At 38.7% G+C, this 24,292-nt stretch overlaps 4 protein-coding genes and 1 long non-coding RNA gene across 7 annotated transcripts; 4 read left to right on the forward strand and 1 right to left on the reverse strand.

Annotated features, from left to right (window-relative positions):
• Positions 1–1,603: 1,603 nt before the first annotated feature.
• On the reverse strand, positions 1,604–19,774 carry LOC105686736 (glypican-4). 2 transcript variants are annotated; one of them, XM_012401840.3, is made up of 8 exons: positions 18,875–19,774; positions 7,449–7,619; positions 4,939–5,081; positions 4,365–4,613; positions 4,110–4,278; positions 3,512–3,917; positions 3,233–3,402; positions 1,604–3,157 (listed from the first exon to the last, which is right to left on the reverse strand). In XM_012401840.3, the coding sequence occupies exons 1-8, from the start codon at positions 19,089–19,091 to the stop codon at positions 2,769–2,771; spliced, it is 1,914 nt and encodes a 637-aa protein (XP_012257263.1). In that variant the 5' UTR covers positions 19,092–19,774; the 3' UTR covers positions 1,604–2,768. The 2 variants fall into 2 exon arrangements, with proteins under 2 accessions (XP_012257263.1, XP_012257264.1); XM_012401841.3 differs by lacking the exon at positions 18,875–19,774 and adding an exon at positions 7,702–7,971.
• On the forward strand, positions 7,973–18,942 carry LOC125502132. Of its 2 annotated transcripts, XR_007279985.1 has the most exons (13): positions 7,973–8,431; positions 8,503–8,965; positions 9,052–9,567; positions 10,153–10,541; positions 10,626–10,748; positions 12,332–12,670; positions 12,846–13,106; positions 13,322–13,551; positions 14,898–15,079; positions 16,759–16,875; positions 17,205–17,630; positions 17,711–17,840; positions 18,066–18,942. It is a non-coding gene; the product is annotated as an uncharacterized LOC125502132 (long non-coding RNA). The 2 variants fall into 2 exon arrangements; XR_007279986.1 differs by lacking the exons at positions 12,846–13,106; positions 13,322–13,551 and having other exon boundaries at positions 18,066–18,941.
• A 117-nt stretch (positions 19,775–19,891) lies between the features above and the next one.
• On the forward strand, positions 19,892–21,005 carry LOC105686737 (activator of basal transcription 1-like). Its single transcript, XM_012401842.3, has 3 exons — positions 19,892–20,306; positions 20,384–20,570; positions 20,660–21,005. Exons 1-3 carry the CDS (start codon positions 20,066–20,068, stop codon positions 20,940–20,942), a joined length of 711 nt encoding a protein of 236 aa, XP_012257265.1. The 5' UTR covers positions 19,892–20,065; the 3' UTR covers positions 20,943–21,005.
• Positions 21,006–21,021: 16 nt separating this feature from the next.
• On the forward strand, positions 21,022–22,316 carry LOC105686145. The gene is made up of 2 exons (XM_012400768.3): positions 21,022–21,893; positions 21,958–22,316. The coding sequence occupies exons 1-2, from the start codon at positions 21,448–21,450 to the stop codon at positions 22,178–22,180; spliced, it is 669 nt and encodes a 222-aa protein (XP_012256191.2). The 5' UTR covers positions 21,022–21,447; the 3' UTR covers positions 22,181–22,316.
• Positions 22,317–22,420: 104 nt separating this feature from the next.
• LOC105686144 (cilia- and flagella-associated protein 20-like) lies at positions 22,421–23,595 on the forward strand. Its single transcript, XM_012400767.3, has 3 exons — positions 22,421–22,696; positions 22,766–22,998; positions 23,067–23,595. The coding sequence occupies exons 1-3, from the start codon at positions 22,421–22,423 to the stop codon at positions 23,593–23,595; spliced, it is 1,038 nt and encodes a 345-aa protein (XP_012256190.2).
• Positions 23,596–24,292: the final 697 nt, after the last annotated feature.

Consider the following 24,292-nt stretch of genomic DNA (forward strand, 5'->3'; position numbering starts at 1 on the left):
ATAAATAAAAAAATGTACTGTCATCTATCTCAAGGTAAGAGAGATAAAATAATATCATTACATCGTCATCGTATAATTATATTTTATTTGTTTTCCAAGAATATTTTACAGGGTTTTCTTTTCATTTTTTTTTCTTTATTTCCTTTTATTCAGTTTTTTTCATTTTCCTCTTCTTCGTCTTCATTTCATTAAACGTATGTATTGCTAAATCCGTAAATACCCTATACATATGCATACGTATGTATATTTATATGTGCAGTAGGTTCCTATTACAATTTTCTTATTTTTTTTTTCATTTTTATTTCAATTTTTTTTTTTTGTTGTTGCCGTTCGTCGTAACCAAAGTAGTCGAACGAACGATCATTGTAGCTTTATTTATACTATGGTATATTTAGTAAATTTAAGTCGTTTTTTAGAAGAACAGATTGAAAAAAAATGCATCACTGGCATACGACAAATTTCAAAATTCAACTGCCATGAGATTAAAAGATTCTTATCACTTCGAGCTTCGTGACCCTGTATAATAATTTATTTATATATATATATATAATATACATACATATGTATAATTTATATTTCAATTATTCAAAACTAATCCACCTCATTCTCGCTGAAATCACTCAAAAGTTCGATTCCTTTTCTTTATTCCTCATTTATTTTTCATTCGTTTTTTCTCTCCATTCAACATTCGTACCTTCATTCCTACTTAAGTTTTCTTTGTTCTCAATTGTTTCCCATTATCATTGTTATTTCATCGCTAATATTAATTAACTTATTATTAGTATTGTTATTATAGTAATTGTTGTTCTTTTTGTCGCATCTCAAAAAATCGTGCGCAACGTTTCAAAAGAAAAGAAAAGGATGAAAACAATAATAAAATAATCACCAATTCTCAGCTGCCCTTTGCATCGCGAGTTCAAGTATCAGCGATTATTATTATTATTATAGTTTCAGAAACTCATAACAGTCCTATTTTTTTTTATAGCTTGAATCATTGATCGTTGAAAATTAATCGTCTGTACTGTTAAAAAGGTTTCTAATACACGAACGACGACATGATTACAGGGTAAAATTCTTTTCGTAGCATAAAAAAAAAAAATTAACAAAAAAACTAAATGCATGTCTCCATATTTAATTACATATACGCAAATATGTATAGTATCTCTGTTTTTAAATATAATATTATATTAATATTTATCAAATATTAAATATAGCTACACGGGACACATCCATCGTAATAATTAACATCGTACCCAAGTAGAAAGAATAAAAAAAAAAAATTAATCCAAAGAAATTCGATCCTTAATCAATTTCTTCTTTTCTTTTTTCTTTTTTAAACTAATTTTATATTAATTTCATATACCTATATAATTATTAATCGTTATGATGTAAAAAAAAATAATAATATTTAATCAATTACATGTATCAAGAATAATTAAAAAATGTTTCACTAGATTTGTATTCAAATAAAAAAAAACCCAAAAAACAAAACCAACAAAAAAAAAGAAAAGAAAAGTTTCTTGTGGCGGTTGAAGAGCGGTTTTTTCTTTTCTTTTTATTTTTTCTCCTCTTTTTCATGTTTTAATGATAAAAGCTGTTTCAAAAATTCAAAATATTAAGTGTCGCAGTGTATCATCGATTAACTTGGATGCTTTTATATCACAGGAGCTCATTTTTTAACAGCGGTTTTCAATCACTACTACATTTTTTTTTTCTAACGTGCTCGTCAAAACACAAGGGGCTTTGATTATTTCTTTTTGTTGTTTGTTTTGTTTTTGTGTTTTTTAATTTTCTTGATTTTTAATAAATGCATGAAAATAAATGCTAACGTGTGTGGAAATAATATCATACCTCCATTTTTAATTTCTATCATTGTTACTGGAGAGATGCTAAAAATGAAGATGACGTATCATTTTTTGTCATTGATAATAGTTCTAGTTATTTTTCCAATTTCATTATACTCATTCTTAAGCTTCCTTCTTTCTCACTATTCTTCTCTTTCTTCTTTTCTCTAATCTTTCAAATTAATTGGTTAAGATAAAATGTTGCGCGGAACTTTGTCTCTTTTTTCTAGCTGCACTAAATTACTTCACCTTCTGTCAATATTTTTTTTTCTACATATTCTTCTCAACCTTCGTCATATCTGCACGCCAAACCGAGTAGCGAGAGAATGTTCACCACCTTTTTTTTTCATCGTATACTCAAATTACTTTCAATTTCCACATTACGTATATCTGGTCATTTTCAACATTGTTTCCGATCTTATATTTATTATTCACACTTCTAGGTATTAGTTTCATTTATGTTTTCCTACACATATATTTATTTTTTTTTTAAATCTTCGTCTATCATCTCTCTCTCGGGTTTCGCCTTGCTTTTATTTTATGTATTTTATATTTTAAGAAAATAAAAAAGTCTTCCGCAGCAGACCTTTTTTTTATTATTAGCGAAATTATTATCATCGATTGAGTGAATATTTTCAATTTTGCTATAATCTGTTTTTTGATTATATTAGTTTAACCTCCTAGATTTCTTGATTAATTATAATTTTCAGCACTAATTATATCCGTAGTACGGGTCCATAGAATCTGTTTACACCGCACGGGAGCGAATGAAAGTAATCATCTTATTCGCATCGTCAAACTCTTCGATAACTTTCAAACACCACTCGATTTATCTCTCTTTCCAATTTCCTTGTTTCGAATCAGATCGGTATAAGAATATCAAATATTTACACGTTAAACTGTCACTAAATCCACACCGTCCGATCACAGCCACTCGGTGAGACAACCACCGAACCACATAACAGCAATGGGGAATAAATACGTGGTCAAAGCTCTAGACAACGACATCTGCTGTCTACTCGCACCTGAGCCACTGCTGTCGGAGGTTAAAGTTTTGTTGTTGTTTCCGATGCCGTTACTGATTTTAGGCTTTATCTCGACGTCAGTTCTAGGTGGTAAAGCAACAGTTTCACCGTGTAGAATTTTCGGCTGCTGTCTCGTCACCTCTGGAATTATTGGATTCGCTGGGATCTCGTAACCCGAACCTTCTTCGACCGGATGTTCGTCGTCTTCTTCATCGTCGTCGTCTACATTGTCTACGTGACCGTCGCTACCTCCTCCGGAACCACTGCCAGACCCGTACCAAGTTTCTTCTAGAAAATGAAAAATCAAAGTGTTTTAGTTGGAGCTGAATTGTCAAAACAGAAAAGTAACCAGGCCAAACTCACCTGTGTCCATCCAGTCGACGTCCTGACCATTGAAAGCAGAACGCAATCTGTTGCTGATTATGGATAATGCGTAGAGTTGTTCTTTGACAACCGTAGCCTTTGGACCAGCTGCCCTAACCTCAGGATTCAAAGTTTGAAACTCGCCGTTGGATGAGACTGGGTAGATGTATCTAACGAGTTTAATAGAGGGGAAAAAAAGTTCCGTTATGATTTTTTTCCATCAGTCGAGAAAGATGTTGAAAGATGTAGATATTTTTCTGTTGTAATTATTTCACTTACTGATCAACGTGTGTCCCATTCCAACATTCTTCCGTGTTGCTGGGCGGTACAACGAGCCCGTTGTTACAAATTTGATAGGGTAGATAAATCCAAAACTGTTTGGAATCTCGTATCCTTTGTCTAATTTCTTTGACAAGTTTATCCAACATGGCGGCCGTGGGGGCTCGATCCTCAGGAGATGCTGCCTGATTGAAATTCAGCGACTCTAATTGCAGTTCCCTGTTATCTCGTCTCCGTCTTTTACCGAGAAGAGGCTTTCCGCAACCGGAAAATACCTGCCTCGAGACGTCTGCCCCGTTTTCTTGGAAGTTCATTATCGCTTCTGATATTTTTATGTCTATGGGCTCAACGACCATTTCTATGTTGAACGGGCCCAACAGACGGTCAGCAACCTTGTCCACGGCCTCTGAAATGAAAAAAAGACGAAGAAAAATTTAAAAAGCAAGCATTAAATTAGGTGAATTAATATATTAGTCACGTTCTCGAGAACTTGTTAAACGACTTCAATTAACATCTCTGAATATTGCAAGTAGTTATAATTTAATTTTCGTCATTATTTTTCTCCAATTCTAACAAAGACTGAGAAAAAATAACTTACCGACAAAATGATTCCAGTCAACGTCGAGAGCAGCATGTTGAGCAAGGCATCCTTTCATTACGTTTGCGCACATATTAACGCAAGCTAAAACGTTTCCAGGTATTCCACTGCACGATGGACAAGCTGTCATCCTTGTCAACGCTGCCGCACACTCCGGAGACGATTTAAGCTGTGACAGGAAGAAAAAGAAACGATTATTCGAGCACAGTCGAAATACGAAGGAATCAAAGGATTCGTTATCTGCATTTCACTTACACTTTGCATGTTCTTAAGAACGTCGGCAGCAACGTTCAAGGACTGACTGAACGCCCGGGTGGCAACGAATGATCTTTTAATTTGCACGCTAAGTTTCTGCGGAACGTCTCCAAAGGGGCTCATTTCCTTCATGTGATCTCCTACGCACTCTAGATATTTGTCGTCGAACTGATACTGGCTGTTCATTACGGTGAACATTTTTTGGTATAGAGTATTGAAGAAATTATCCATAGCATCCTCTAGGTTGACCTGTAGAAGCAATTTGGGTGGCTATTTAGAATCGGTGTAATTATAATACTTAATCGATTGTTAGTAAAATAATTTCTTCAAGCTTCCAAACTGAGCTGGAATTCCAAACAAAGCGTGAACCGAATCACGAATTCAATCTATTCCTGGACCCTGGTTAGCGAGGATATATTAGCAAAGAGAAATACTGGACTCGGGGCATTGGCACGAGCTAAAATTAATCCGCATTTCGCTCCCCTACCGATTTTCTCATGGTAAAGACTGTACGTGAGAATGTACAAAGTGAATCTTGATTTGAACAATAGGGTAATTTTCAAATTTCACTCACCGTTCCTCTGGCGTAATAGTTCTCCAATTCCTTGAATAGATCCGTGAACAGATATGCATTCTGTTCATAAATTACTCCGTAGGTACGTTTAAACATTTCATGAAATCCCTTTTTACTCGCAGCGAGTAGCTCCTTGAAAAAGTCTGGAACGAAAAAGTTTTAACAGTTTTATAAAATTAGTTGAGAACCAAAAATGACAAAACAAAAACATACGCATATAATTACACCCTGCTACCATTAAAGAACACAATTACAATCTTGTTCTACAATTTTAACAAAAGCGAGCCAACCCCCTGCGACAAAGAATGGAAATAAAAGAATTTCTATACCAACGATTAATGTGTATATGAATTACAAATAGAGTCTAGTTGTATAATCTGGTACAGAATTTTTACAAATCGAGTCCAATTAACTTTTGAGAAATAATGATATTAATAATAATAATAATCAGAATCAGAATCATTTTAGACAGAGTATTACACTTCGGTGTAAATTCAAAAACCAGTCCAAGTCGAGTTGAAAAGGTGTTATTTTTGTTTTTTTTAAGGAAAAAAATTAAACCGCTTCAGACACTTGATTTAATAAACACTTCGAGACACACACACGCGCAAGTTGTACCTGATGAATGAGCCTTTAATTAATAAGAGAACAAAAAAAAAAAATTTGCTCTAGCTTTTTTGACGAGGTTCTATTTCTTTTTTGATTTTTATTACTTTTGATAACTTATATTTATTTATTATGTAGAAAGGTAAAGGTGTAAAAGGGTAAATGCAAATGAAAAATATGAAGGTAAAAGCAAGTGGCATTGGAGTGGATTTCTTGAGTGGATATTTGTGTCGCGGAATTTCTATGAGACACGGCTTTTTCTAGACTGCATCATGTTTTAAACATTGCGTTTCCGTCTGATGCAGGCGACGACAGCGATGCAAAAAATTTGTTTTCCTTTTTTTCATTTTTGATATAAATGAAAATAAAAACACGGACATCAACCCCTTTTAATTAAAAGCTTCTACATCAAAGTCTGGAGCTTTTTTTTATCCGTCGTCATCATCATCATCACCACCACGTACTAGAGCTTTGTTCGAAAATAGGTAATCATAATCAGACGCTAAAAAGGATGGATTCTAGCGGATTGAAAATTAATGTTTTACAATCGTTTTATTCTCGGTGCCCAGAGAGGGTGTCATGCGGTAATTAAATTCTCTTAGATTTCTATCTCTCTGTGATATGAATTTTCTTTTCAACGAGACAGTCCCTGCCCGGCTACCCTCTTAGTTGAAATTATTGAGCCTTAATTACTGTCACTGACGCGACAAGGAGTCCCCAATACCGGGGTGAAAACCCTTCAGTGGAGAATTGCCAATTTCTCATAGCAATAATTTTGGTCCCTTCCATTCGAATTCTAGAGTGATAATTTCAACATTATTATGATTCCGAAGGTAATTTATTATCCGAATAAAATGCTCCTCACAGAATTGGAACGTAGCTCCCTACCCAAATAAAAATAGGATGAGAATAAAAAGAAATTGAAAAAAAAAATATATATAGGTAGGTATGCGAGGAAATGAAAAGAAGGACTGCGTACAGTCAACCCCAACATATGAAATGGGATAGAGAAGGAGTTTCATCAGCTTTGTACTTAGCGACCAGTATAGAGAACGCCGACGAAATACTTCTCACCTCTACAGAAAGCAGGTAGTTTGTAGGAGGTAGAGAGGGCTTCGTCGGTGTGATTTTAGATTGTGACGGTGGCTGCAACGACGAACAAGGGGGCAACTCGACTCTCACCACTCCTCGCAACTCCTTTTAACTTTATTGTACAACGCCAGACTCTCTCGCATACCCTGTACCTACGCCTAGTACCTCAAGCCTTTGGGGGTGTCGGCAGACATTGTAATTGCACTCAGACCGCGCTGCCAACCCCTTTCCGACAACCCAGTTCTACATATGTCTCTCTATAGTACCACTTATTACCATGCTGCGGTAGACCTCTAGGCTACAAAATTAAGAATTATGAAAATATATATGAATCATATGAAAAAGAACTACTGCTGACGAAAACCCGAGGCCACGTTTTACCATCAAATTGATTGATATGAATTTCGATTTGATCGAGATAGGCGCGTCAAAAAATTTCACATGTATTGTTAAAAGTTATCTCAAGATATCAATCTATAAAAGATATCGATCTAGAAACTTGAGCGATAAAAATTTTGCAGCATCGACTTTGACAATGTTGGGATTACATCCCAGACTGGTCCACGTTGCATGTGAAATAAAAAAACTGTTCAGCTGGTATAATGGGTTGTACCACTCGTGTCTGAAGTAGTTAAACTTCAATAATCCATGAGGAAGGGAAAAAGAGATAGAGAGAGAAAGCAGAGCTCAATTCGTGTGTGAGACTTCAGAAGTGGTGTTGGTATCAGTTGCAGGGTGCAGCAAGTTTTCAAAGCTCAAAGTAAAAGCAGCAGCAGCGTGCTTTCAAAAAGAGAAAAGGCTTAAGGTAATACCGTGAAACTTTGTGGCTCTTGTTGCAAATATCTGATGCCATCTCTGCAGACTATCTTTTGTTGCCTTGTCGTGTTTGTCTCTGGCCCTCGCCTGTAGTCTGAGTTCCATGTCTGCTGAACAACATACTTCACCCCCGCTGCTGACTCCTCCGCAGGTCTTAAGTTCTCGTGCTGAAATCAGAACAACAATTCATTAGGTAAAAATCACATGTCAATGATCGGTTGGTTAATTTTTTTGTGTTGGTAAAACGACCATTTGTATTAACACCAAAAACCTGAGTGGCTGTTGTGAAAGGATGGATGGTTAGAGGGTTTGAATCAGAGCGTAGGGATGAGCTCTCATGTATTACGAGCTGATGTTTGTCAAGAGTGCGAATGGAGTGGTCCGTAGTGGAAGAGAGGAAACGTTTCCGCGCGCCTCAAGAGGGTTTGCTAAACGAAAACGCAATTTCGTTTCTGAACAACCTTCCCGAAAAAAAAACCGAAAAAAAATAAAAAAAAAACTCAACCCAACTGAACTGAACCGTGCAAACTTGACCCGGCGTATTCAACAATTTATAAAACTCAAGGGGGTATAAAAGAACCAAGGAGAGAACCGTGATTTGCCAAAAATAAAATAATGAATGACGTGGGGATGGGGTTTGGCAACTGAAAAGTATGAATGAAATGGGTTATGCAGATCGAAACAAAAGACCGCGGCACGATGACGCGACGTGTTGAACATGTGCGGTGTCGCCCCCTCTTTTCCTGCCCCAGCCCCAGCCCACGACCCGCCAAACCCCTAGCGGCGCTTTGAATTTGGGGTTACTGAATCGTGGCGTGAGCGATGGGAAATTGGAAATTTGCGATGTGGATGCCTGTCGATATATCCGGCGGGTAAACTGTGCAACTAGAGGAGTAATTTGAGGGTCGTGATCATTGGGGCATGGAAATGTTCGTAGGAAAGTGTTAGCAGCAGCGAAAAATTGAAGAAAGCTCTTCAGGTTAGTTCGCTAATCTCACCTGAATGCTAACATGACATTTGATGAATTAACGTACTCTTATTTATCGACAGATTATTATTTCCTTCTCGCTTATCAAGGGAAAAAAGCGCTTCTAATTTTATTTCGATCGATCAACGATGCCGGTGCTTTTATAGCCTACTACAGCTGCTGGTACCCCTGCTGCACCATTGCATGGAATCATGTGACTCCCAGTCACTATACATTATAAATACATACACATATATTACCCTGCACTACAGGGGAGAATGTAACGGGGACTGAGTGAACACAAAATCAATATTGAAGAGAGTGAGAAGCAGTCTCAGGGTGGTTGATATCAGCTATAGGGGAGTTCGTTCCTAACTCACTACCCCTCCTCCCCTCTTAGAAGAGAAGTGACAGACAAATTTTATTCCAGGGTCTCCTATTCACCAAAAAAAGGAGAAGAACCAAGAAGCTGCAAATGAAAAGCAGAGGTAAAAGAGAGAAGTTTAGGCCTCGTCTCCCTACCATATCAAAGATTCACGCTACATGGTACTGATATGAATGATTGTCTTTCGTTTCTCTTCTACCTAGAGATTGATTCTCTGCAACATGTGACTATTAATTTTCGTTTTCAGATCACGTTTATATTAACGTTATTATGTACACTCTGTATATATGTATACAAATAGGATAAGACTGCTGAGGGTTGCTAGGAAACACCCCTCTGGTTCTACTTGTCCGTCCTCCACGAGCAGCTCTTCTGCTGCATCGCCACCGTTGCACACATACTAGCGCAGCGGCACCTATGAGTATAGAAAGGAAAAAGAAAAGAGAAAAAAACTTCAGGGAAAACGATCACATGCAGGCAGTTCACAGGCTTTCCCATGTAGGAACAGGGGAGCGAGCCATCATTATATTCCATCCTTTATTCTCTCTTGTCTGTCCGTTCTCCTCTTCGTCTTTCTGTCTGCAGGGTGTCACGTGCCATATTTAGCACAAACCGTCATCAATTTATAGGATAACGATCGGCACGGTTAATGACAAGGGACCCAATTTTCAAATCGCAATGGTGTAACGAGACTGAATCTTATGGAGGTACCATCTTCGAAGCTTGGAATCCAAGCTCTTGTCATCGATTGACAAAATTTCAAGTGAGTAATTTTATAAATACTAAAAGGTATCTGCCTTCTTTTGAAGGAAGTTTCGTAGAAGTTTGACGACTGGTGAGTCTTGTAAAATTCTGCTATTCTACGCACTTTTGAAGAATTCACACTACCTCATGCGCATATTAAATTAGAAAATTGAGAAATGTCGTCGTCTAATGGTGCGACACGGAATTACACACATTCGTATAACACAGTAGTCTACCGGATGTCTGATCGTAAGTAAACTGACGCTTCCGGTCAACAATTGTTATTATTATAATCACATATGTAGTGTATTCTGTTACATGAATGTAAATTGTAATGACTACATTTTACGCTTTCCGTCATAATCACTTTTTTATTTATTTTTTTTTTTACCGTTCCCCCGTTCGCGAAACAAAGGATGGCGAGAGAAAAAAAGATCCCTTTTTTCTCTTTTCCCTTTGTTTTCGAACGCACACGTTGCGGTTATTTAAATTTTCGATATTATGATTGTTTCCGGATCGGTTTTTCTTTTCCTTTTTTTTTTTTTTTTGTTCTGCCCTTTCTTTCTCCTACATCACGTGCATATACGTGTATCATTATTTACAGACGAGGTGTAGTGGCAGAGGTGGGTACGCGCATCTGCGGCCGCAGAGTCTCGAAAATGAGCAGGTGACGACCGATACGTTTGTGAAGAGCATAAAAAAAGAAATTTCAAAGAATTTTAAGGACCCAAAACTCCCCTCTTCTTGCCGCGGACTGCACCCTCGGATGTTATGAAATCTTCGGTATATAAGACGGGGTCCGTTAATCTCACAAACAAATATATTTGTGCGGCAATTATCGTTGATTCCGATATCTAGTTTTGTGGAACAAGGTCGATGATTTTTATTATCGAGAGAAGAGAAAAAATGATGAATAAATAATCGGCAAGGAAAACTGGTCTTGGGAACGAATTCCGTTAATTTTCCATACCGATATACAGAGGCGATATTTCCGTGAGTCATACCAGTTTCGAAATTGAAGATTTTTCAAATTCCTCAGCGATCGCCGTGATATAATGTAAAATTTGAATGTTTCAGAAAATTTTTGTCGACCATCTAAAACGTGATAGCAATCGTTATTATCGTCACGAGTTCTTTGATGAATCGGTAGCGATATCGGATCGTGAATGTCAAATAGATCGCAGCCAACTGTAGCTATCGGTATGTATATATGTATAAATAATAATATCCGAACTCTGGCTAACATAAGTGATACAGGTATACAAGCGTATAATCTCATGGGATGCGGTGTCGCAAGAGGCGCGGGGTAAAAGCAAAGCAAAAGCGATGGCAAAAGCAAATGCGGAGGCAAAAGCAGAGTCTCGTGAGCATCTCAGCAGCTACTAAACTAAACTTGGGTCAAATAATATGCCCTACCGGTCATACGTTTGAGTATACCTATACAGCTATCCCTATGCATATAATATCCCTATATCCCTATTCCCGTTCACTCCACTTATATTCACGTCACTTCACTTCGCTTCACTCCTCGCCCTCGAAACTAGTTTTTTTCTCTTCAATATTTTATTTATTATTACCGATATTGTTATCATTATTTTTCATCATCCCGTGCGCGTGTGTGCGTCACGTACGTACGTACGTACGTATCAACCGACGAAATTTTACCGACTCACATCGGTTCATTGCTTTGCATCGCTTCGGCTTCGCCCAACGATAACATTACGAGTTGAGATGACGACGATGAGACGCTTGTATATCAATTTCTTTCTTCCAAGTATTTCACTCGTTTTATTCGTATTTTTTCTTCGGTTACTTCTTTTCAATGACACTGCGTACGTGTTAACGAATAACATACATTAACCCGCGACTTATATTTCAATTATGATTTTTGCCGTAATATCAGTAACTATAAGTACAACAGATTTTATCGACGTCGGTGTCGTCGTTGTCATTTCTCGTTACGATACGAATGTTCCTTTTTTGAATTTATTTTCTTACCAGCTTTTTATCTCTTTGGTTCTCTCCGCACAGAGTGAATGAAAAAAGCTGTTACGATAATCTGAACGCGATAAATAATGACAGAGTATAATAATAATAACGTAAAGAAAAATTAATTTTACAAACTGACTATTTATGAAATTCTTTTACTATAATAATAATTATATTTATATGTATATGTATAAGAAAAAGGTTTCACGAGAGAGATAAGAATTATAGTAATTAACACGTTTCAATTGAAAAACTACACACACACACCCATCGAGATAACGTGTGTGTATAATATACGTAAAATGAATGAGGAAGTAGAAAAAAGAAACCAACGACTTACGATTGATATATTAGGGAATTTATACATGTACATGTGTACGTACATATCTAATATATGTAAAATATAATATGTAGCCGTTGCGATACCCTTTTGTGAACTCTTTTGATATAATGTAGGTATACGCTATACGTAATGTATGGTATATAATTTAATATAACACGTATGTGTTAAATGATACTCGAACAGTCCGTTTATAAGTTATAATGAAATTTTTTCAACTTCTATCTATTTATTATAATAACAATATCAATGATATCTCATGTGTGTCTAGGATCCGTCCATTTCATACGTCGTGTCCGGCGCCAGTTCACACGCGTCGGTATGAATTATACCTTTTTTTTTTTTTCTTTTTTTACTTTACTTTACTTTTCCATACAGTTTGTCTATTCGTCTCGTTGCTTTTCTCAATACGGAGAGACCCGTTCTGAACTATTTGAACCTTTTTTTTTTCCAGAAAAAAATTTTGCGAATCTGCCCCGTACAAGATGATAATCTCAAACGGAGTTGGCTGGAACTTTGAGAATAAAGGGAAAATTGATGAAAAAATCTAAAACACGAGGGATGAACTTTTTGATCGAATAATCGAAACGAGGTCATACGTCCCCCAGGTGGAATAGGAGGTGACGGGAAGAAGGTGAAAAGTTCCCGAACGAAATAATCGGTTCCAACATTTGGTGGAACTCCGGTAGAACGTTATCTTGATCAAACAGCAATAAAAAATGATGATGACGAGGATAATAAGTGCAGCCAGCGGGAGCGGGAGCACAGTCAGCGTCAAGAGACGTAAAATACCGTAGGTAACCCCGGTGCATGTGATATTGTAAAGTTGGCGGCGGACTTAAAAGGCATACCGCAGGGCCCAGGGCGGCTGGCACACGGTGTGTGTCGGTATACTTAGAGTATAGAAAAGAGGAGGATTGTGTGTGCGAGGGAAGAGAAATGAGAAATACAGAGATATACACCTACAGCCGTAGGTGCACCGAGAGCCGCGAAGGACCAGAGCGAGGAACGGAGACGGGTGTATCGAAAAAGGTACAGAGGGAGAAACCGAGCCGAGGCTGGCGCGTGGGAGAGCAAACAGCTAAACCGTTCGAAATACTATTTCCCAACCGAAAAAATGAAGTGAAAAAACTGCGCGATTATACGTCAGATGATACTCCGGAGAGAGAGAAAGAAAGAGAGAGAGAGAGAGAGAGAGAGAAGAGGGAGAATGAAAAATTTTACAGACGGTTAGGCGGATATTAGTTTCTTCTTTTTTCTTCTTCAGATATTGCTTTTCGTCAGCGTCATCGTCTAGAGCGAAAGGTTTTTCGTTGCTTTTTTTGTTTGTTTGTTTGTTTTTTTTTTTTTCTTCTATCCATGACCATTAAAGGGCCGCTGGAATAAGTGTTACAACCGATCCATCCTACTTTACCATTCTATTTTCATTTATTTATATTTTCAGTCATCGGCGAATCAATTGCCCGTCTAACGGTTTCCAAATTCAACGTAGCCGACGAAAATCTGGAGAGGGAAATTTGATAAACGAACAGAAATTCCAAGTCCACGATAAGGACCACCTACGACCGGTGCAAATTTGAGGGAAGAAACGCAATTTAAAAAAGACAAAAAAAAAAAAAGAAGGAATTTCAGCAGACTTTTACATCACGCTATAGGGCGATATGTATCGGGTAGGTAGGTATATGTACAGTTTTTTAAATTTAATAGCGCTGCACTGTACGGTACGGGGTTGCCACTTGACCTAGAAAATGAGCTAGTAAGGTAGTATTGTAAGTGAGTACATAGCTCCTGTTACATATGTATATGTATATGGATTATGTATAAAATGTAACAATCTCTTATATTCTCTAGTAGACTGAATATAGGCTGCAGTTCAAGCAGCCCTGAAAAGTAGATGTACTGTGGCAAGAAAATCCGGTCAGGTTGGGCTAGGCTGTATATACACATATATACATATTAGATAGTAAGATAGGGTGATACAAGTACCGTCCTTTACCATTTTTCACAGGTATATAAAAAAAAAAGGAATAAAAAAAGAAGCGGTAGCGAAGAACATGATACCGAATTACCGAATGGCCCCTACTCGAGTTCGCCCGCGCCGACACCGCCATTTTTCAGCTTCTGTGTCCCTCTTTCCCCCGGCACCTTTGGTTTTTCACATATTTCACTCTTTTTTTTTTGTCTCTATTTTTCTCTATTCTTATTTCACGCGTTTTTGCCTCGTTATCTTTTCGGATAACGAAGATGACTTACTGTAGAGGACAAAACGCGATACAAAACGATAAATAAATAAGGCAATAACGCGAAGAGGGAAGAGATACGAGAAAAAAGCGAAAACACGAAAACGAAAGAGTGAGAGAGAGAGAAAAAACAAAACCAAGGAGGTATGCGTGTATGAAGATAAAAGGTGTAATTTAGACATGTTTCTGTGCGACGGGTAGCGAGAGCAGCGGGTGATATGCAGGTAAAAAGAGAAATGAGAGAGATAGACAGATAGATGGGGAGGAAGATGAAAGAAAAAAGGACAAAAACTTCGAAGGGCGGGGGACAGGGGGAGAGGAGAGGAGAGCGCCGAGTTATGCCCGGTAGTATAAGTTACACGCACACACACACACACGCGCTTGAATACATAAAGATGCGAGTATGTATAAGAGATGCATAAAGACTATATAGATATGTACGCACATAGGTATACACAGAGAGAGAGAGAGAGAGAGAGAGAGAAAGAGAGAGACGGAAAAGAGGGATATGCATTGGCCACATTCCGCTCCCATGCCCGAAGCCGCGAGCGTTTTGAGTTTGCGTTCGCGTTGCGAGCAATGCTTAATACGCTTCGATTTAGTTTTAGTTTCATTCGAAAACAGTTTTATCACGTTCACTATAAACGTACGTACAGGTATATCGTAGTTATATAATGACGAAATGAAATAAAGTAGATAATAATGATTGGAAAAGAAAGAAAAATTATCAATTGTTGCGTGAGATGTGAGTAATTGAAAGGAACTATATTATTGTTGCAGACGCTCAATGCAGATAAGAAAATTAAGAAAAGTTGACGGAAATACATTTGAAAAGAAATTGAATAAGAGAATATTCGTTTCTCGTTAGATTTGGAAACTGAAAACATCTGAGGAAAAAAAGAAGGCATTCGGACTGTACAGATTCCAAGGGTTTTTCCCCTGCACCAGACGGACACCTCGAAGTGAGTTAAGTAATAAACAGAAGGAATTACTTTGGGGATGTGAATTGGATTCTAGAAAGCGTGTAGGTATAGATTCCTTCTCCCTCGGAAAAGGTGAAGGTATATTACAGTGTATAGGTATGGTATATAAGGTATGTATAACAGTTGTTCGGTCAAACTGGAATGGACAGGAACAGGCTGAAGCACGCTGCATCGCAAGCGGAAAGCAGCAGCAGCAGCAGCAGCAGCGATCTTGCTCTTTCTCTTTCATTCTCCTCTTCTTCCTCCTTTTTGAACTCTCCTTCTCTTCCTCCACCTCCACCTCCTCCTCTTCCTTCTCCTTTTCGAAGCAAGTGCTGCCGTTGCTGCCGCTGCAGCCTGCGATCCCGACATTCCTGCAGTCTGGACTTTGGACTCCGAAGTTGCCCCTGCGCCACATCCTCCCAAATTTCATGAGTCTAGTCCTCCAGAATTTTTATCAGGTAATAGGTAATACCACGGGAAACTATCCGCAAATCCGTACAGCACAGAAGAAACAAAAAGAATCTAAAATTCTAAACCCCATGCCTACAAATGCAATGTAAAAACGGACACGAATAACCGGAAATACAACGAAAAGTTCCTCTCTTCGTATTTCACATTATTTCATCTCTTTCACCTTCTCACACTAACGCAACAATTTGCGACCTGTACATGGCATTGATGAATATCCATCTTTCCTTTTTTCCTCAAAATTTTCTCGACTCAATTCGATCTTTCTGTACCTTGACTTCTTCTGGTGACTCGTAACACCGTTTTACTTCATTTTGTTCGTTCGTTGCTATTTTTTAACTTTTTTTTTTTCAACTTTTTTTGCATCTGCCGCCGAGACGGACTTCGATTACATGTGTATGTAATATTAAATTTCTTCGTGGACTTATTTTACCTGCGACGATACGTGATAAAAATGAGGATGATGACGGTAATGACAATGGTAATAAAACTGTTGAACAATTTTAGTGTTCACCGGTACATAACCGAGGAATAAACAACTGGAAAGATTATAAAACTCGGGTAAAATGTGGAGAGAGGAACAAAACGTTTACACGCATTACGACAATCCAAACAAATCTTTCATCTCGCCGACCTGAGCACGCATGTCGTTATAAAAAAAACTTGAAGAAAATAAGCACGGAAAAACGAGGAGAAAAAAGGAGACGCGATAACGGATAGAAAGAAAGAACCGGCTCGAGATTTTTGGCAGCTGCGTCGATGTGCTTTTTAGAAATGGTCATTTGGTGGATAGAGTATTTTTCACTTTTGAAATACCCATTTGGCTATTCTCCATAGTGCTGAGAGTTTATTTCTATTTTTATTCTTTTTTATGTTTTATGGGCATTGTTATTGCGCATTGTTGTTATCGTTACGCGTAAGCTATGGGTCTCGTAGAGATAAGTCAGGAATACGTTAATGGAAAACGATAAAAGAAAAAGACGCAATACCACCAGGGTATCCTGGCCACGTTCCATCTTGGCAAGAAGAAGAAGAATTCTCATTTCTCTTCGTTAATATTCTTCCTCCTAATCTACTGCATTTTATACGTCTGAATTTCTTCTTTTTATGTTGATCAGAATTCAAGAAGTATCACATGTATCTTCCTTTCATTCATCAGGATCTTCATATATTATAGAAAATTTCTCTCAGAGGATTCTGAATTTCAGATGTGTCATGAATGGATTTTTCACGGTCAAAGAATTGTCGAATGGAAAAAGAGAAGGACAAAAATGAGAATGAAAGAGAAGTGAAAGAACGTCAGCCGACTAGACGTCGTCGTTGAGGTATTTGAAAAACAAGACCTAAATAATACAATAGAGTAAACACAAATAGAAATTTAGAACGATATATCATTAAAACCTCCCCTCTTTTTTCTTCTGTCCCAAGTCTTCTTTTTTTTTTTTTTTTGTATTTCTTTCATTTTCTTTCCCTCTTTGCATACCCGCATATACATATATATCAGGGCATACAGAGATAAATACTTGAATACCAATACCCAAAGATAGATATTCACATACGTATATTATACCACACGTATAATCACCTGCAAGAAGAAAAGGCGCTGCAAAGGAATGCACAAGTCCCGACAGGCCTGAACGACTCATCCTTTCAGGTATGCGGAGGACGTTGAGGAAGAAGAAAAAAGAAAAAGTGTCGAGGGTGCAGGTTGAAATATATAGCTTCAAGTCATAACAGGAATATGGATGTGGTGCTCTCTCGATAGCCAATGTAGAACAGCGTCTCAGAATTTGAAACAGTGGTCGAAAAAGTTTGTCGGTAATCGCGGACAAACTGCGATCAATGATCATTTGAAATCTCTTTGGGGTGCAGTGTCGGGAAATTTTTAAACTCATCCCGTGAGAGACAGCAACAGGATATAACTGAGACAGTATATTGCCGCAGGTCTTTAACGTGATACAGGAAATGTGGTATACAGGAAGTGCACGTGGCCTGTCAAACGCCTGTTTTTTTTCTCTCCGCTCTCTGGCACTCTCATTTTTCACCCCCTTGACGAGAAGAACAAGCTTGTGGACTATCTGTGAGTGTGTATTTTTCTGATAAAGGTATCAATTCGACCCGCCGAACCCTTCTGACTCACTTTTTGTTGATAAATTTTAGCCCAAATATGCACATCAAAATCTTTTAAGGAAAATATACACTGCCTAAAATCTGAATGTCACTTGGAGTTTTTCTAAATCGGTGTGCAACGGTGAAAAGTTTGTTGATCTGTTTGAAACTTGCCTGATGGGTTAGTACTTTCTTTTCACTCCTCACTTTTGGGTCTGTTAATGGCGTAGCGTTGAATGTTCTAACTAAAATATTCACAAGACATGTAACTCTTTGTAAACAATTAAGCTATAACCCGACATTTCTTAATCTCCAACAGCTCCTGTGATACCGCCTGAACAGACCAAACTATCTCATCCCCCTCTAAGTTTCTAGTAAGGTAAAAATAATAAACTATGAATTTCAGGCTCCTAATAGCTGACGATGAAGCATCCATAGCAGCGACTCAATATTCTGTGCACACCAGCACGCCCTTTATTTATACCAAAAGGTCTCACCGAGTACAACCGAGTCCTGAGCATAAAAGTGAAAAAATAGATGAGGAAAATCAAGAGTCGAAGGCTTCGACGCAACAGCACCTACAGCGAAGCGGAGACAATCTTTCACTATTTTTACACTCTGGTCTTGTTCTCAGGGAAGTTCAACGCAGTTTTATGTCCGTACTGGGAGCGAATGATGCAAGGCTCTTTAATTCTTTTATCAATAGTTGATAATTGGAAAGAAATTGTTTGAAGTGGGTATGACGGCTGGAGGGTAAGAGGGGTGTTTTCTCCCCATCACATCGGCGCCGTCTGTCAAGTTCTGTTGCCGCGATATCGTTAGTGATTGATCACCAGCTTCCCCCAATATTCCACCCCTCGTTTCACCGGCCACAGAGTTATTTCCGGTTAATAAAAGCACGCACGTCAAAAGAAGAAAGAAAAAGAAAGAGTAAGGAAAATAGAAAAAACGGAGCGGCGCCAAAGATATGCCATGTGCCGGCTGCTAGCAGAGGGAAATTCGATTATTATCTCTATCTGGCTCTGTGTATCCAGCGAGGAGATAATTTTTACTGTATAAATATATGTATCTTCGTTCCGTCCGTTCTGCGTGGGAAATTGTCAAACGGCCCGAAGATCCTAAATTTTTTGGTGTTTGTGTTTCATCCGAGATAAATCGTGCGCGTATTTTCTTATTTGTAATTTTTCTTTCGTATTGGATGTGTTTATTACTCACAAGAAATGGGTTCTTTGGGTATATCGCTGCTCGGAAATCCTTGGGCTTCGAAATAGGGCCTTACAGCATCACATTTTAACCCAGCGGCTGAGGTAGCGGCGACGCCGAGCACCGAGAAGATGCAGAAAAATGTGAAACCGCTCATCGTTATTATTCTCGGTAAAATAACTACCCCAAGTCTTTCACAGGTGCCGTTAATTGCACTCCCCTTGGGCATATCTATCGGGGAATTTATTTAATCTGCGCCGATTATTCCTTTACTTCCTGTTTTATTTACTTTTATTTCTATCGAGTACCGGGATCTTGATATTCGATGCACAATTAACACGTTCTTATATTACTCACTGGATTATATCGCCAAGAAACTCCATCGATCGATATTTTATCAGATGATATTGTTGACAATAAACAAACCACGATATCCTCTTATCTCCTTTTTGACATAATCGTTTTTATTTTCATCGTCCTCTCCTTTTCAGCGTCCTTCCCTGCTGACATAGTCGTCGCGTTCGAAATAAATTCAGCTTGATTAAATACGAAAAATATTTTCAGCCAGTCTCTCGTTTTCGCAGAGATGAAATTCCAGTTATTATATTAAACGGTGGGTTGAATAACTAATTAAATAATATATAGGACGTCTTATCACATACTCTACGTCCTCACAAAAAATCCGAACGACGACACTGACGGGTACGACGACGTCCGGGAGATACGACACGAACGAACCTCTCGACGGCACGAGTCGAGACGCACTGAAGAATTTCGAATGTGAATCATAAAAAGCTGCTGCTGCGCTCACTCGTTCTTCTCTTTTTTTTTTCAACTGTTTCGACCACGAAGGGTGGCGCCGCGAGAAGCGCCCCTTAAATCCATGATGGCGGCCGGAATGAATTCTCATTTCAGACCTTGGTACGGGAGAGGATAATTTTTTAAAGCTGCAGACAGGCTTACGGATCGTGGTGATGAAAAACGCATGGGCAGGCACAATTTCACGTTCACATCGTGGCTCGTCGGTTTTTAATCGGTGGAGAAAAACTTCCGTTGACAAGAATGAACAACAATCAGAAGTTTTGAAGTGGCAGAGAACTGTCTCGAGTTTCGGCAACTTCAGACCGCTGACGACGTCATATCGATGTCGACTTGCTTTTGTCAATTCGAATAGCAGACCGCGTGGTCGACCGTGGATTCAAAATGGCTGAAGACTGCAGTGAAAACGACGACTTTCAAAGCGACGACATTGAGGAAGAAATTCTTACGGACAGCAATGATGGGACCAGCAAAAACGCCCTTGGTAGCCAGGAGGGGCGTAAAAAGAAAAGGGGGATAGTTTACCTTTCTACGATACCGAAATACATGAACGTTACCAAAGTGCGAGAGATATTTTCGGAGTACGGAGAACTTGGTAGAATCTATCTCCAACCAGCAGTGGCGAGTGAGTAAATTTCTTTCTTTCAAATTGGATTGCCCTTTTCAATGTGATATGATAGCCTTGGAATTTCAATTCATCAGAGGTCGAAGAAGGTAAAAAAGTTAAGAAGAAGAAGACACCAGCGAAGCACTTCACGGAAGGATGGGTTGAATTCGAAAGTAAAAGAGTTGCGAAGCATGTGGCTGCAACTCTGAATAACAAACAGATTGCGACGAGGAAGAAGAGTAAATTCTACGATCTGCTGTGGAACATAAAATATCTTCCGAGGTAACTGCAAGAAAAAGGCTCACTCTTGGAAATTCATAGTCATTATTTGAGCTGTGTTTCGGGATTGAAATCATTGGTCTTTTTGACAGGTTTAAGTGGGTGCACCTCAGTGAACGCTTGGCGTATGAAAGAGCGGTTCACAAACAGCGTCTTAGGACAGAGATTGCACAAGCTAAAAGAGAGGCTAATTTCTTCTCATATAATGTGGATAGGAGTAAGAAACTGAAAAAGAAACAAGAAAAAGGAGAAACTACTAATTTCCAAATGCCCAACATAAAACAGCGGGAGACTGATGCAGAAATAAGAGCAAAGAAGAACGAGAATCAAAATCCTGATGACAGAAAAGAATTCCTCAAATCTCTCTTCTCGTGATATATGAAAAAAATTATTAAGACTGTATTTTATGACGTGAAATATAAATATCCGTTAAATTTACTGTCCAACTTCATTTATTCTTTCTAATTCAATCGGTGAAAAATCCGTCCACCAGTTCCCAATTAGGGGCTGAGATTTCAGAGCAACAGGTGAGAAGGGTCTGGGGAAATGGAAATAGAAGGTACCACAGAAACATAAACTGATTCTATTGATTCTCTTGGAGACCAAATCAATATCGGTGTTAGGTACACGGCCCTTTGAGAGGTTCATGTAACAACCACCCCTTGTCGATAGCTGCTATTGGTCGATCCGTTTCAATCAAAGACATATTTTCATTTTTTTCCCAATTTGGTCACTCCAGTAATCATGTTAAAGTCATAAAAAAACAGATGAGAAAAGGGCAAAAGAAAAGTGAATGGAGACACACCGACGACATAATCACATAGTATCTAGAAATGTTTGACTATATTTTAAAAAACTTTGAGTAACTCATCTATTCGGTATGGCGGAGGAAGATTCTAGGGCATCGGCAACTGAGCTAAGTATTGCTCAATCGAGTTCAAGTCTTGCACCACGAAGTTTGAGGGCTGCATCTTCCTTTCTCAAATCTCTGAGCACTTTGACCCCAGGAAAATCTCGGTCGACTCACTTGACCAGTAACTTGGGATCTCTAAAATCACCAGAAAAGTCTGATGTTTCTGTGAGCGCTGTCGAATTTGGATCAAACTTGCCTCCAGAGAACAAGACAATAGATCAAAATGCGGATCTAAAAACCAGCAGCCTCAAAGGTCTTCCGGAGGAGAAAAGCAACTCACTCGAAATTTACAAACCTGAAAATCCATCATGGGCTAAAATGCGTCCCACGAAATTCATGAGGCAGTATCCAGAACTCTTCCGACGAGATGTTAGCATCAATCCGAGCTACACGGGCCTGAAAAATTTCCCCTAGTAAGTCAGATTGTAGCTGAAAGCTGCATAGCCCGATAAATTGTGCATTTGAAATCTTTTTCAGCCACGTCATCTGTCGCCAAAGATGTCATAAGAATAAAGTGAAGATGACCCGTCAGCTAAATCGAGAAATTCATGAAATAACCATGATGCAGTCACTAGCACTCGATGGCGTCAGAGTTGAAAGAATATTCACTGTTGGATTTCCTGCATCCGCTGCAATCATCCCAGATCCGCTGACTCCCCAGGAAAGACTGAGGCTGAACAGACTTTTCTCTGAGAGATGATTGTGTGGGTGGAAAGCACAATTCTATACCAAATAAATAAAACAAACCTGTATGATTTGATTCATTTCGAATTATTTGTTTCATGTACAAAACGCTGATGCTACCAGCAAATCAGATTTAGTGAATAAAAAAACGAATCAACTTATTTCGCAGCTATCTTTTGTTGAATGGCATCTGTCAACGATTTATGTCAGGCTAAAAGAACCAGTAAACACAACATGATCAAATACACCAGATGAGATGTTTCGTAATACTTATCAAAATGGGTTCCTGTCCATTCTTTACAGCTGTGGTTCTTCTCCATTAGCAATTTGGGGCATGCAAGTAAAGAATGGGTACATAAAGCGGGTGACTGATCAAGAAGTCAGGTCCCTGGTGCTTGAAATTGCGGGAACAAATGTCACCACAACATTCATCACATGTCCCAAGGATTTGAAGAAAGTTCTAGGCATAAAACTTCCTTTTGTGATCATGATAATTAAGAACATGAAGAAATATTTCACCTTTGAGATCACAGTGAGGAGATACACCTGCCTATTCACAAAAAAGTGCTATTATTATCAATGTTTCTTACCACCAAAATAGATCCTCGATGACAAAGATATGCATAGGAGATTCCGGATAAGCAATTTCCAGAGCACCACTAGAGTGAAACCTTTTTGCACGACTATGCCAATTGGCCTCTCTGGAGGATGGAATCAGATTCAATTAAATATAGCTGATTTCACGAGACGTGTTTACGGCACAAATTACGTGGAGACAACCAGAGTACAGATACATGCAAACTGCAGGATAAGAAGGATCTATTTTGCGGATAGGTGAGAGAAAGTTTCATGAATCTTGTTCATTTTGATAAAATTTCCAAGCTTTGATGTTTACACCATAGACTTTATCCCGAGGATGAAATGCCGGTGGAATTTAAATTGTTTCTTCCACGCGAACGTAAATCAAATCGAGAAGCCAAAGGAAGAGTTATTAGTAAAGGAGAGATTAAGGGTGATGGAGATCAATTGCCGGATGAACCACCTCAATTTTTGGCAGGAGAAGATGCTGTCGCAGAGACTGGTAAAAGTAAAGAACGGCTCACATTGCAGGAAGAGTTTGCTGTTGGTCCTGGAGTGCTAATGACTCGCCAAAAGTCTGATACGGCTTCAAGGAAGTCGGTATCCTTGGGTAAATTGAAAAACGAGTCACAATTGCCTGAGAACATTGAACCTGCAGACGTAACTATTAAAGAAGCTCCAGAGGATGAAGCAGAAGAAGAGAGCAATGCAAATATAGCAGCAGATAATCTAGGCAAGGATGATATGACTGACAAAGGGCCAGAGCCATCAGAAACTGATGTAACTGAAGATGATGGGACTAGAACCGAGACTGAAGAGATCGTTGAACTTGCAGAGAACAATGGAGGTTGAAGAGCAATAAGATTTTGAGATTTTTTTTGTACTCAATTGCACGGGGTCGAAGATACAGATAAATACATGATTATTGTGAAATTTGTATTGTGTAGTCACAGTGGCTTCATAAAATATGTTTGGCGTCACCGACGATGCTTCACGTGTCAAAGTGACAGCTGTAGTTTTGATTTGCTTCTACTGTCATCTTGTCGATGACGTGTTGGCGGAGCTTCAAGCTTTTTCGGTGAGGTGGCGAATGGATACCTAGCTTGGAGCAAGACAATTCCTTTTTCCGTTCACAAGAAGGCATTGATCTTCGTAATTCCGCTCGGTTGAGAGTAGTTTGATAGCATTTGGTAGGGAAAGTCGGTGTAGATTGTAATAACGGTATCACATTGCTTCTATGCGTTTCGTGGGAAATTAGGGAGCTGTTGATATCTGTGTGACGTATCAATCTTGAAACGGTTCCGGAATTCCATCCAACGACAGCTTCATAGCGGCGACAGGAGAAAAGCGAGGCCGAGACCTGTGGAAGGAGGAGGATAGAAATCGAGACAGGCGAAACCAGAAAACATAGAAATGAGCGCTGCTCCCCCAAGTAAATATCTCGCATTTTTTCTACTTTTCATCTTTTAAATTCCACCTGATCGTCTCCGAGTCTACTTGCACCCCCGCTCCTCTTTCGTTTTTATCATTTCAGCTTTTGTCGCCTGTT

Source organism: Athalia rosae, chromosome 8, assembly GCF_917208135.1.
Source record: "Athalia rosae chromosome 8, iyAthRosa1.1, whole genome shotgun sequence".
Classification (NCBI taxonomy): domain Eukaryota; kingdom Metazoa; phylum Arthropoda; class Insecta; order Hymenoptera; family Athaliidae; genus Athalia; species Athalia rosae.

Bases quoted from the DNA above. Each gene is read 5' to 3' on its own strand.
- LOC105686736 (XM_012401840.3), bottom strand. From the start codon at position 19,091: ATGCCCAAGGGGAGTGCAATTAACGGCACCTGTGAAAGACTTGGGGTA. The intron at 3,403-3,511 runs GTAAGTGAAATA...TAAACTCGTTAG, and splicing joins AATGGGACACACGTTGATCA to ATACATCTACCCAGTCTCAT. The intron at 3,158-3,232 runs GTGAGTTTGGCC...TTCATTTTCTAG, and splicing joins CGTCGACTGGATGGACACAG to AAGAAACTTGGTACGGGTCT.
- LOC105686145 (XM_012400768.3), top strand. From the start codon at position 21,448: ATGGCGGAGGAAGATTCTAGGGCATCGGCAACTGAGCTAAGTATTGCT. The intron at 21,894-21,957 runs GTAAGTCAGATT...AATCTTTTTCAG, and splicing joins GGCCTGAAAAATTTCCCCTA to CCACGTCATCTGTCGCCAAA.
- LOC105686144 (XM_012400767.3), top strand. From the start codon at position 22,421: ATGTTTCGTAATACTTATCAAAATGGGTTCCTGTCCATTCTTTACAGC. The intron at 22,697-22,765 runs GTGAGGAGATAC...CCACCAAAATAG, and splicing joins ATTTCACCTTTGAGATCACA to ATCCTCGATGACAAAGATAT. The intron at 22,999-23,066 runs GTGAGAGAAAGT...TTTACACCATAG, and splicing joins AGGATCTATTTTGCGGATAG to ACTTTATCCCGAGGATGAAA.
- LOC105686737 (XM_012401842.3), top strand. From the start codon at position 20,066: ATGGCTGAAGACTGCAGTGAAAACGACGACTTTCAAAGCGACGACATT. The intron at 20,307-20,383 runs GTGAGTAAATTT...TCAATTCATCAG, and splicing joins TCTCCAACCAGCAGTGGCGA to AGGTCGAAGAAGGTAAAAAA. The intron at 20,571-20,659 runs GTAACTGCAAGA...TCTTTTTGACAG, and splicing joins AACATAAAATATCTTCCGAG to GTTTAAGTGGGTGCACCTCA.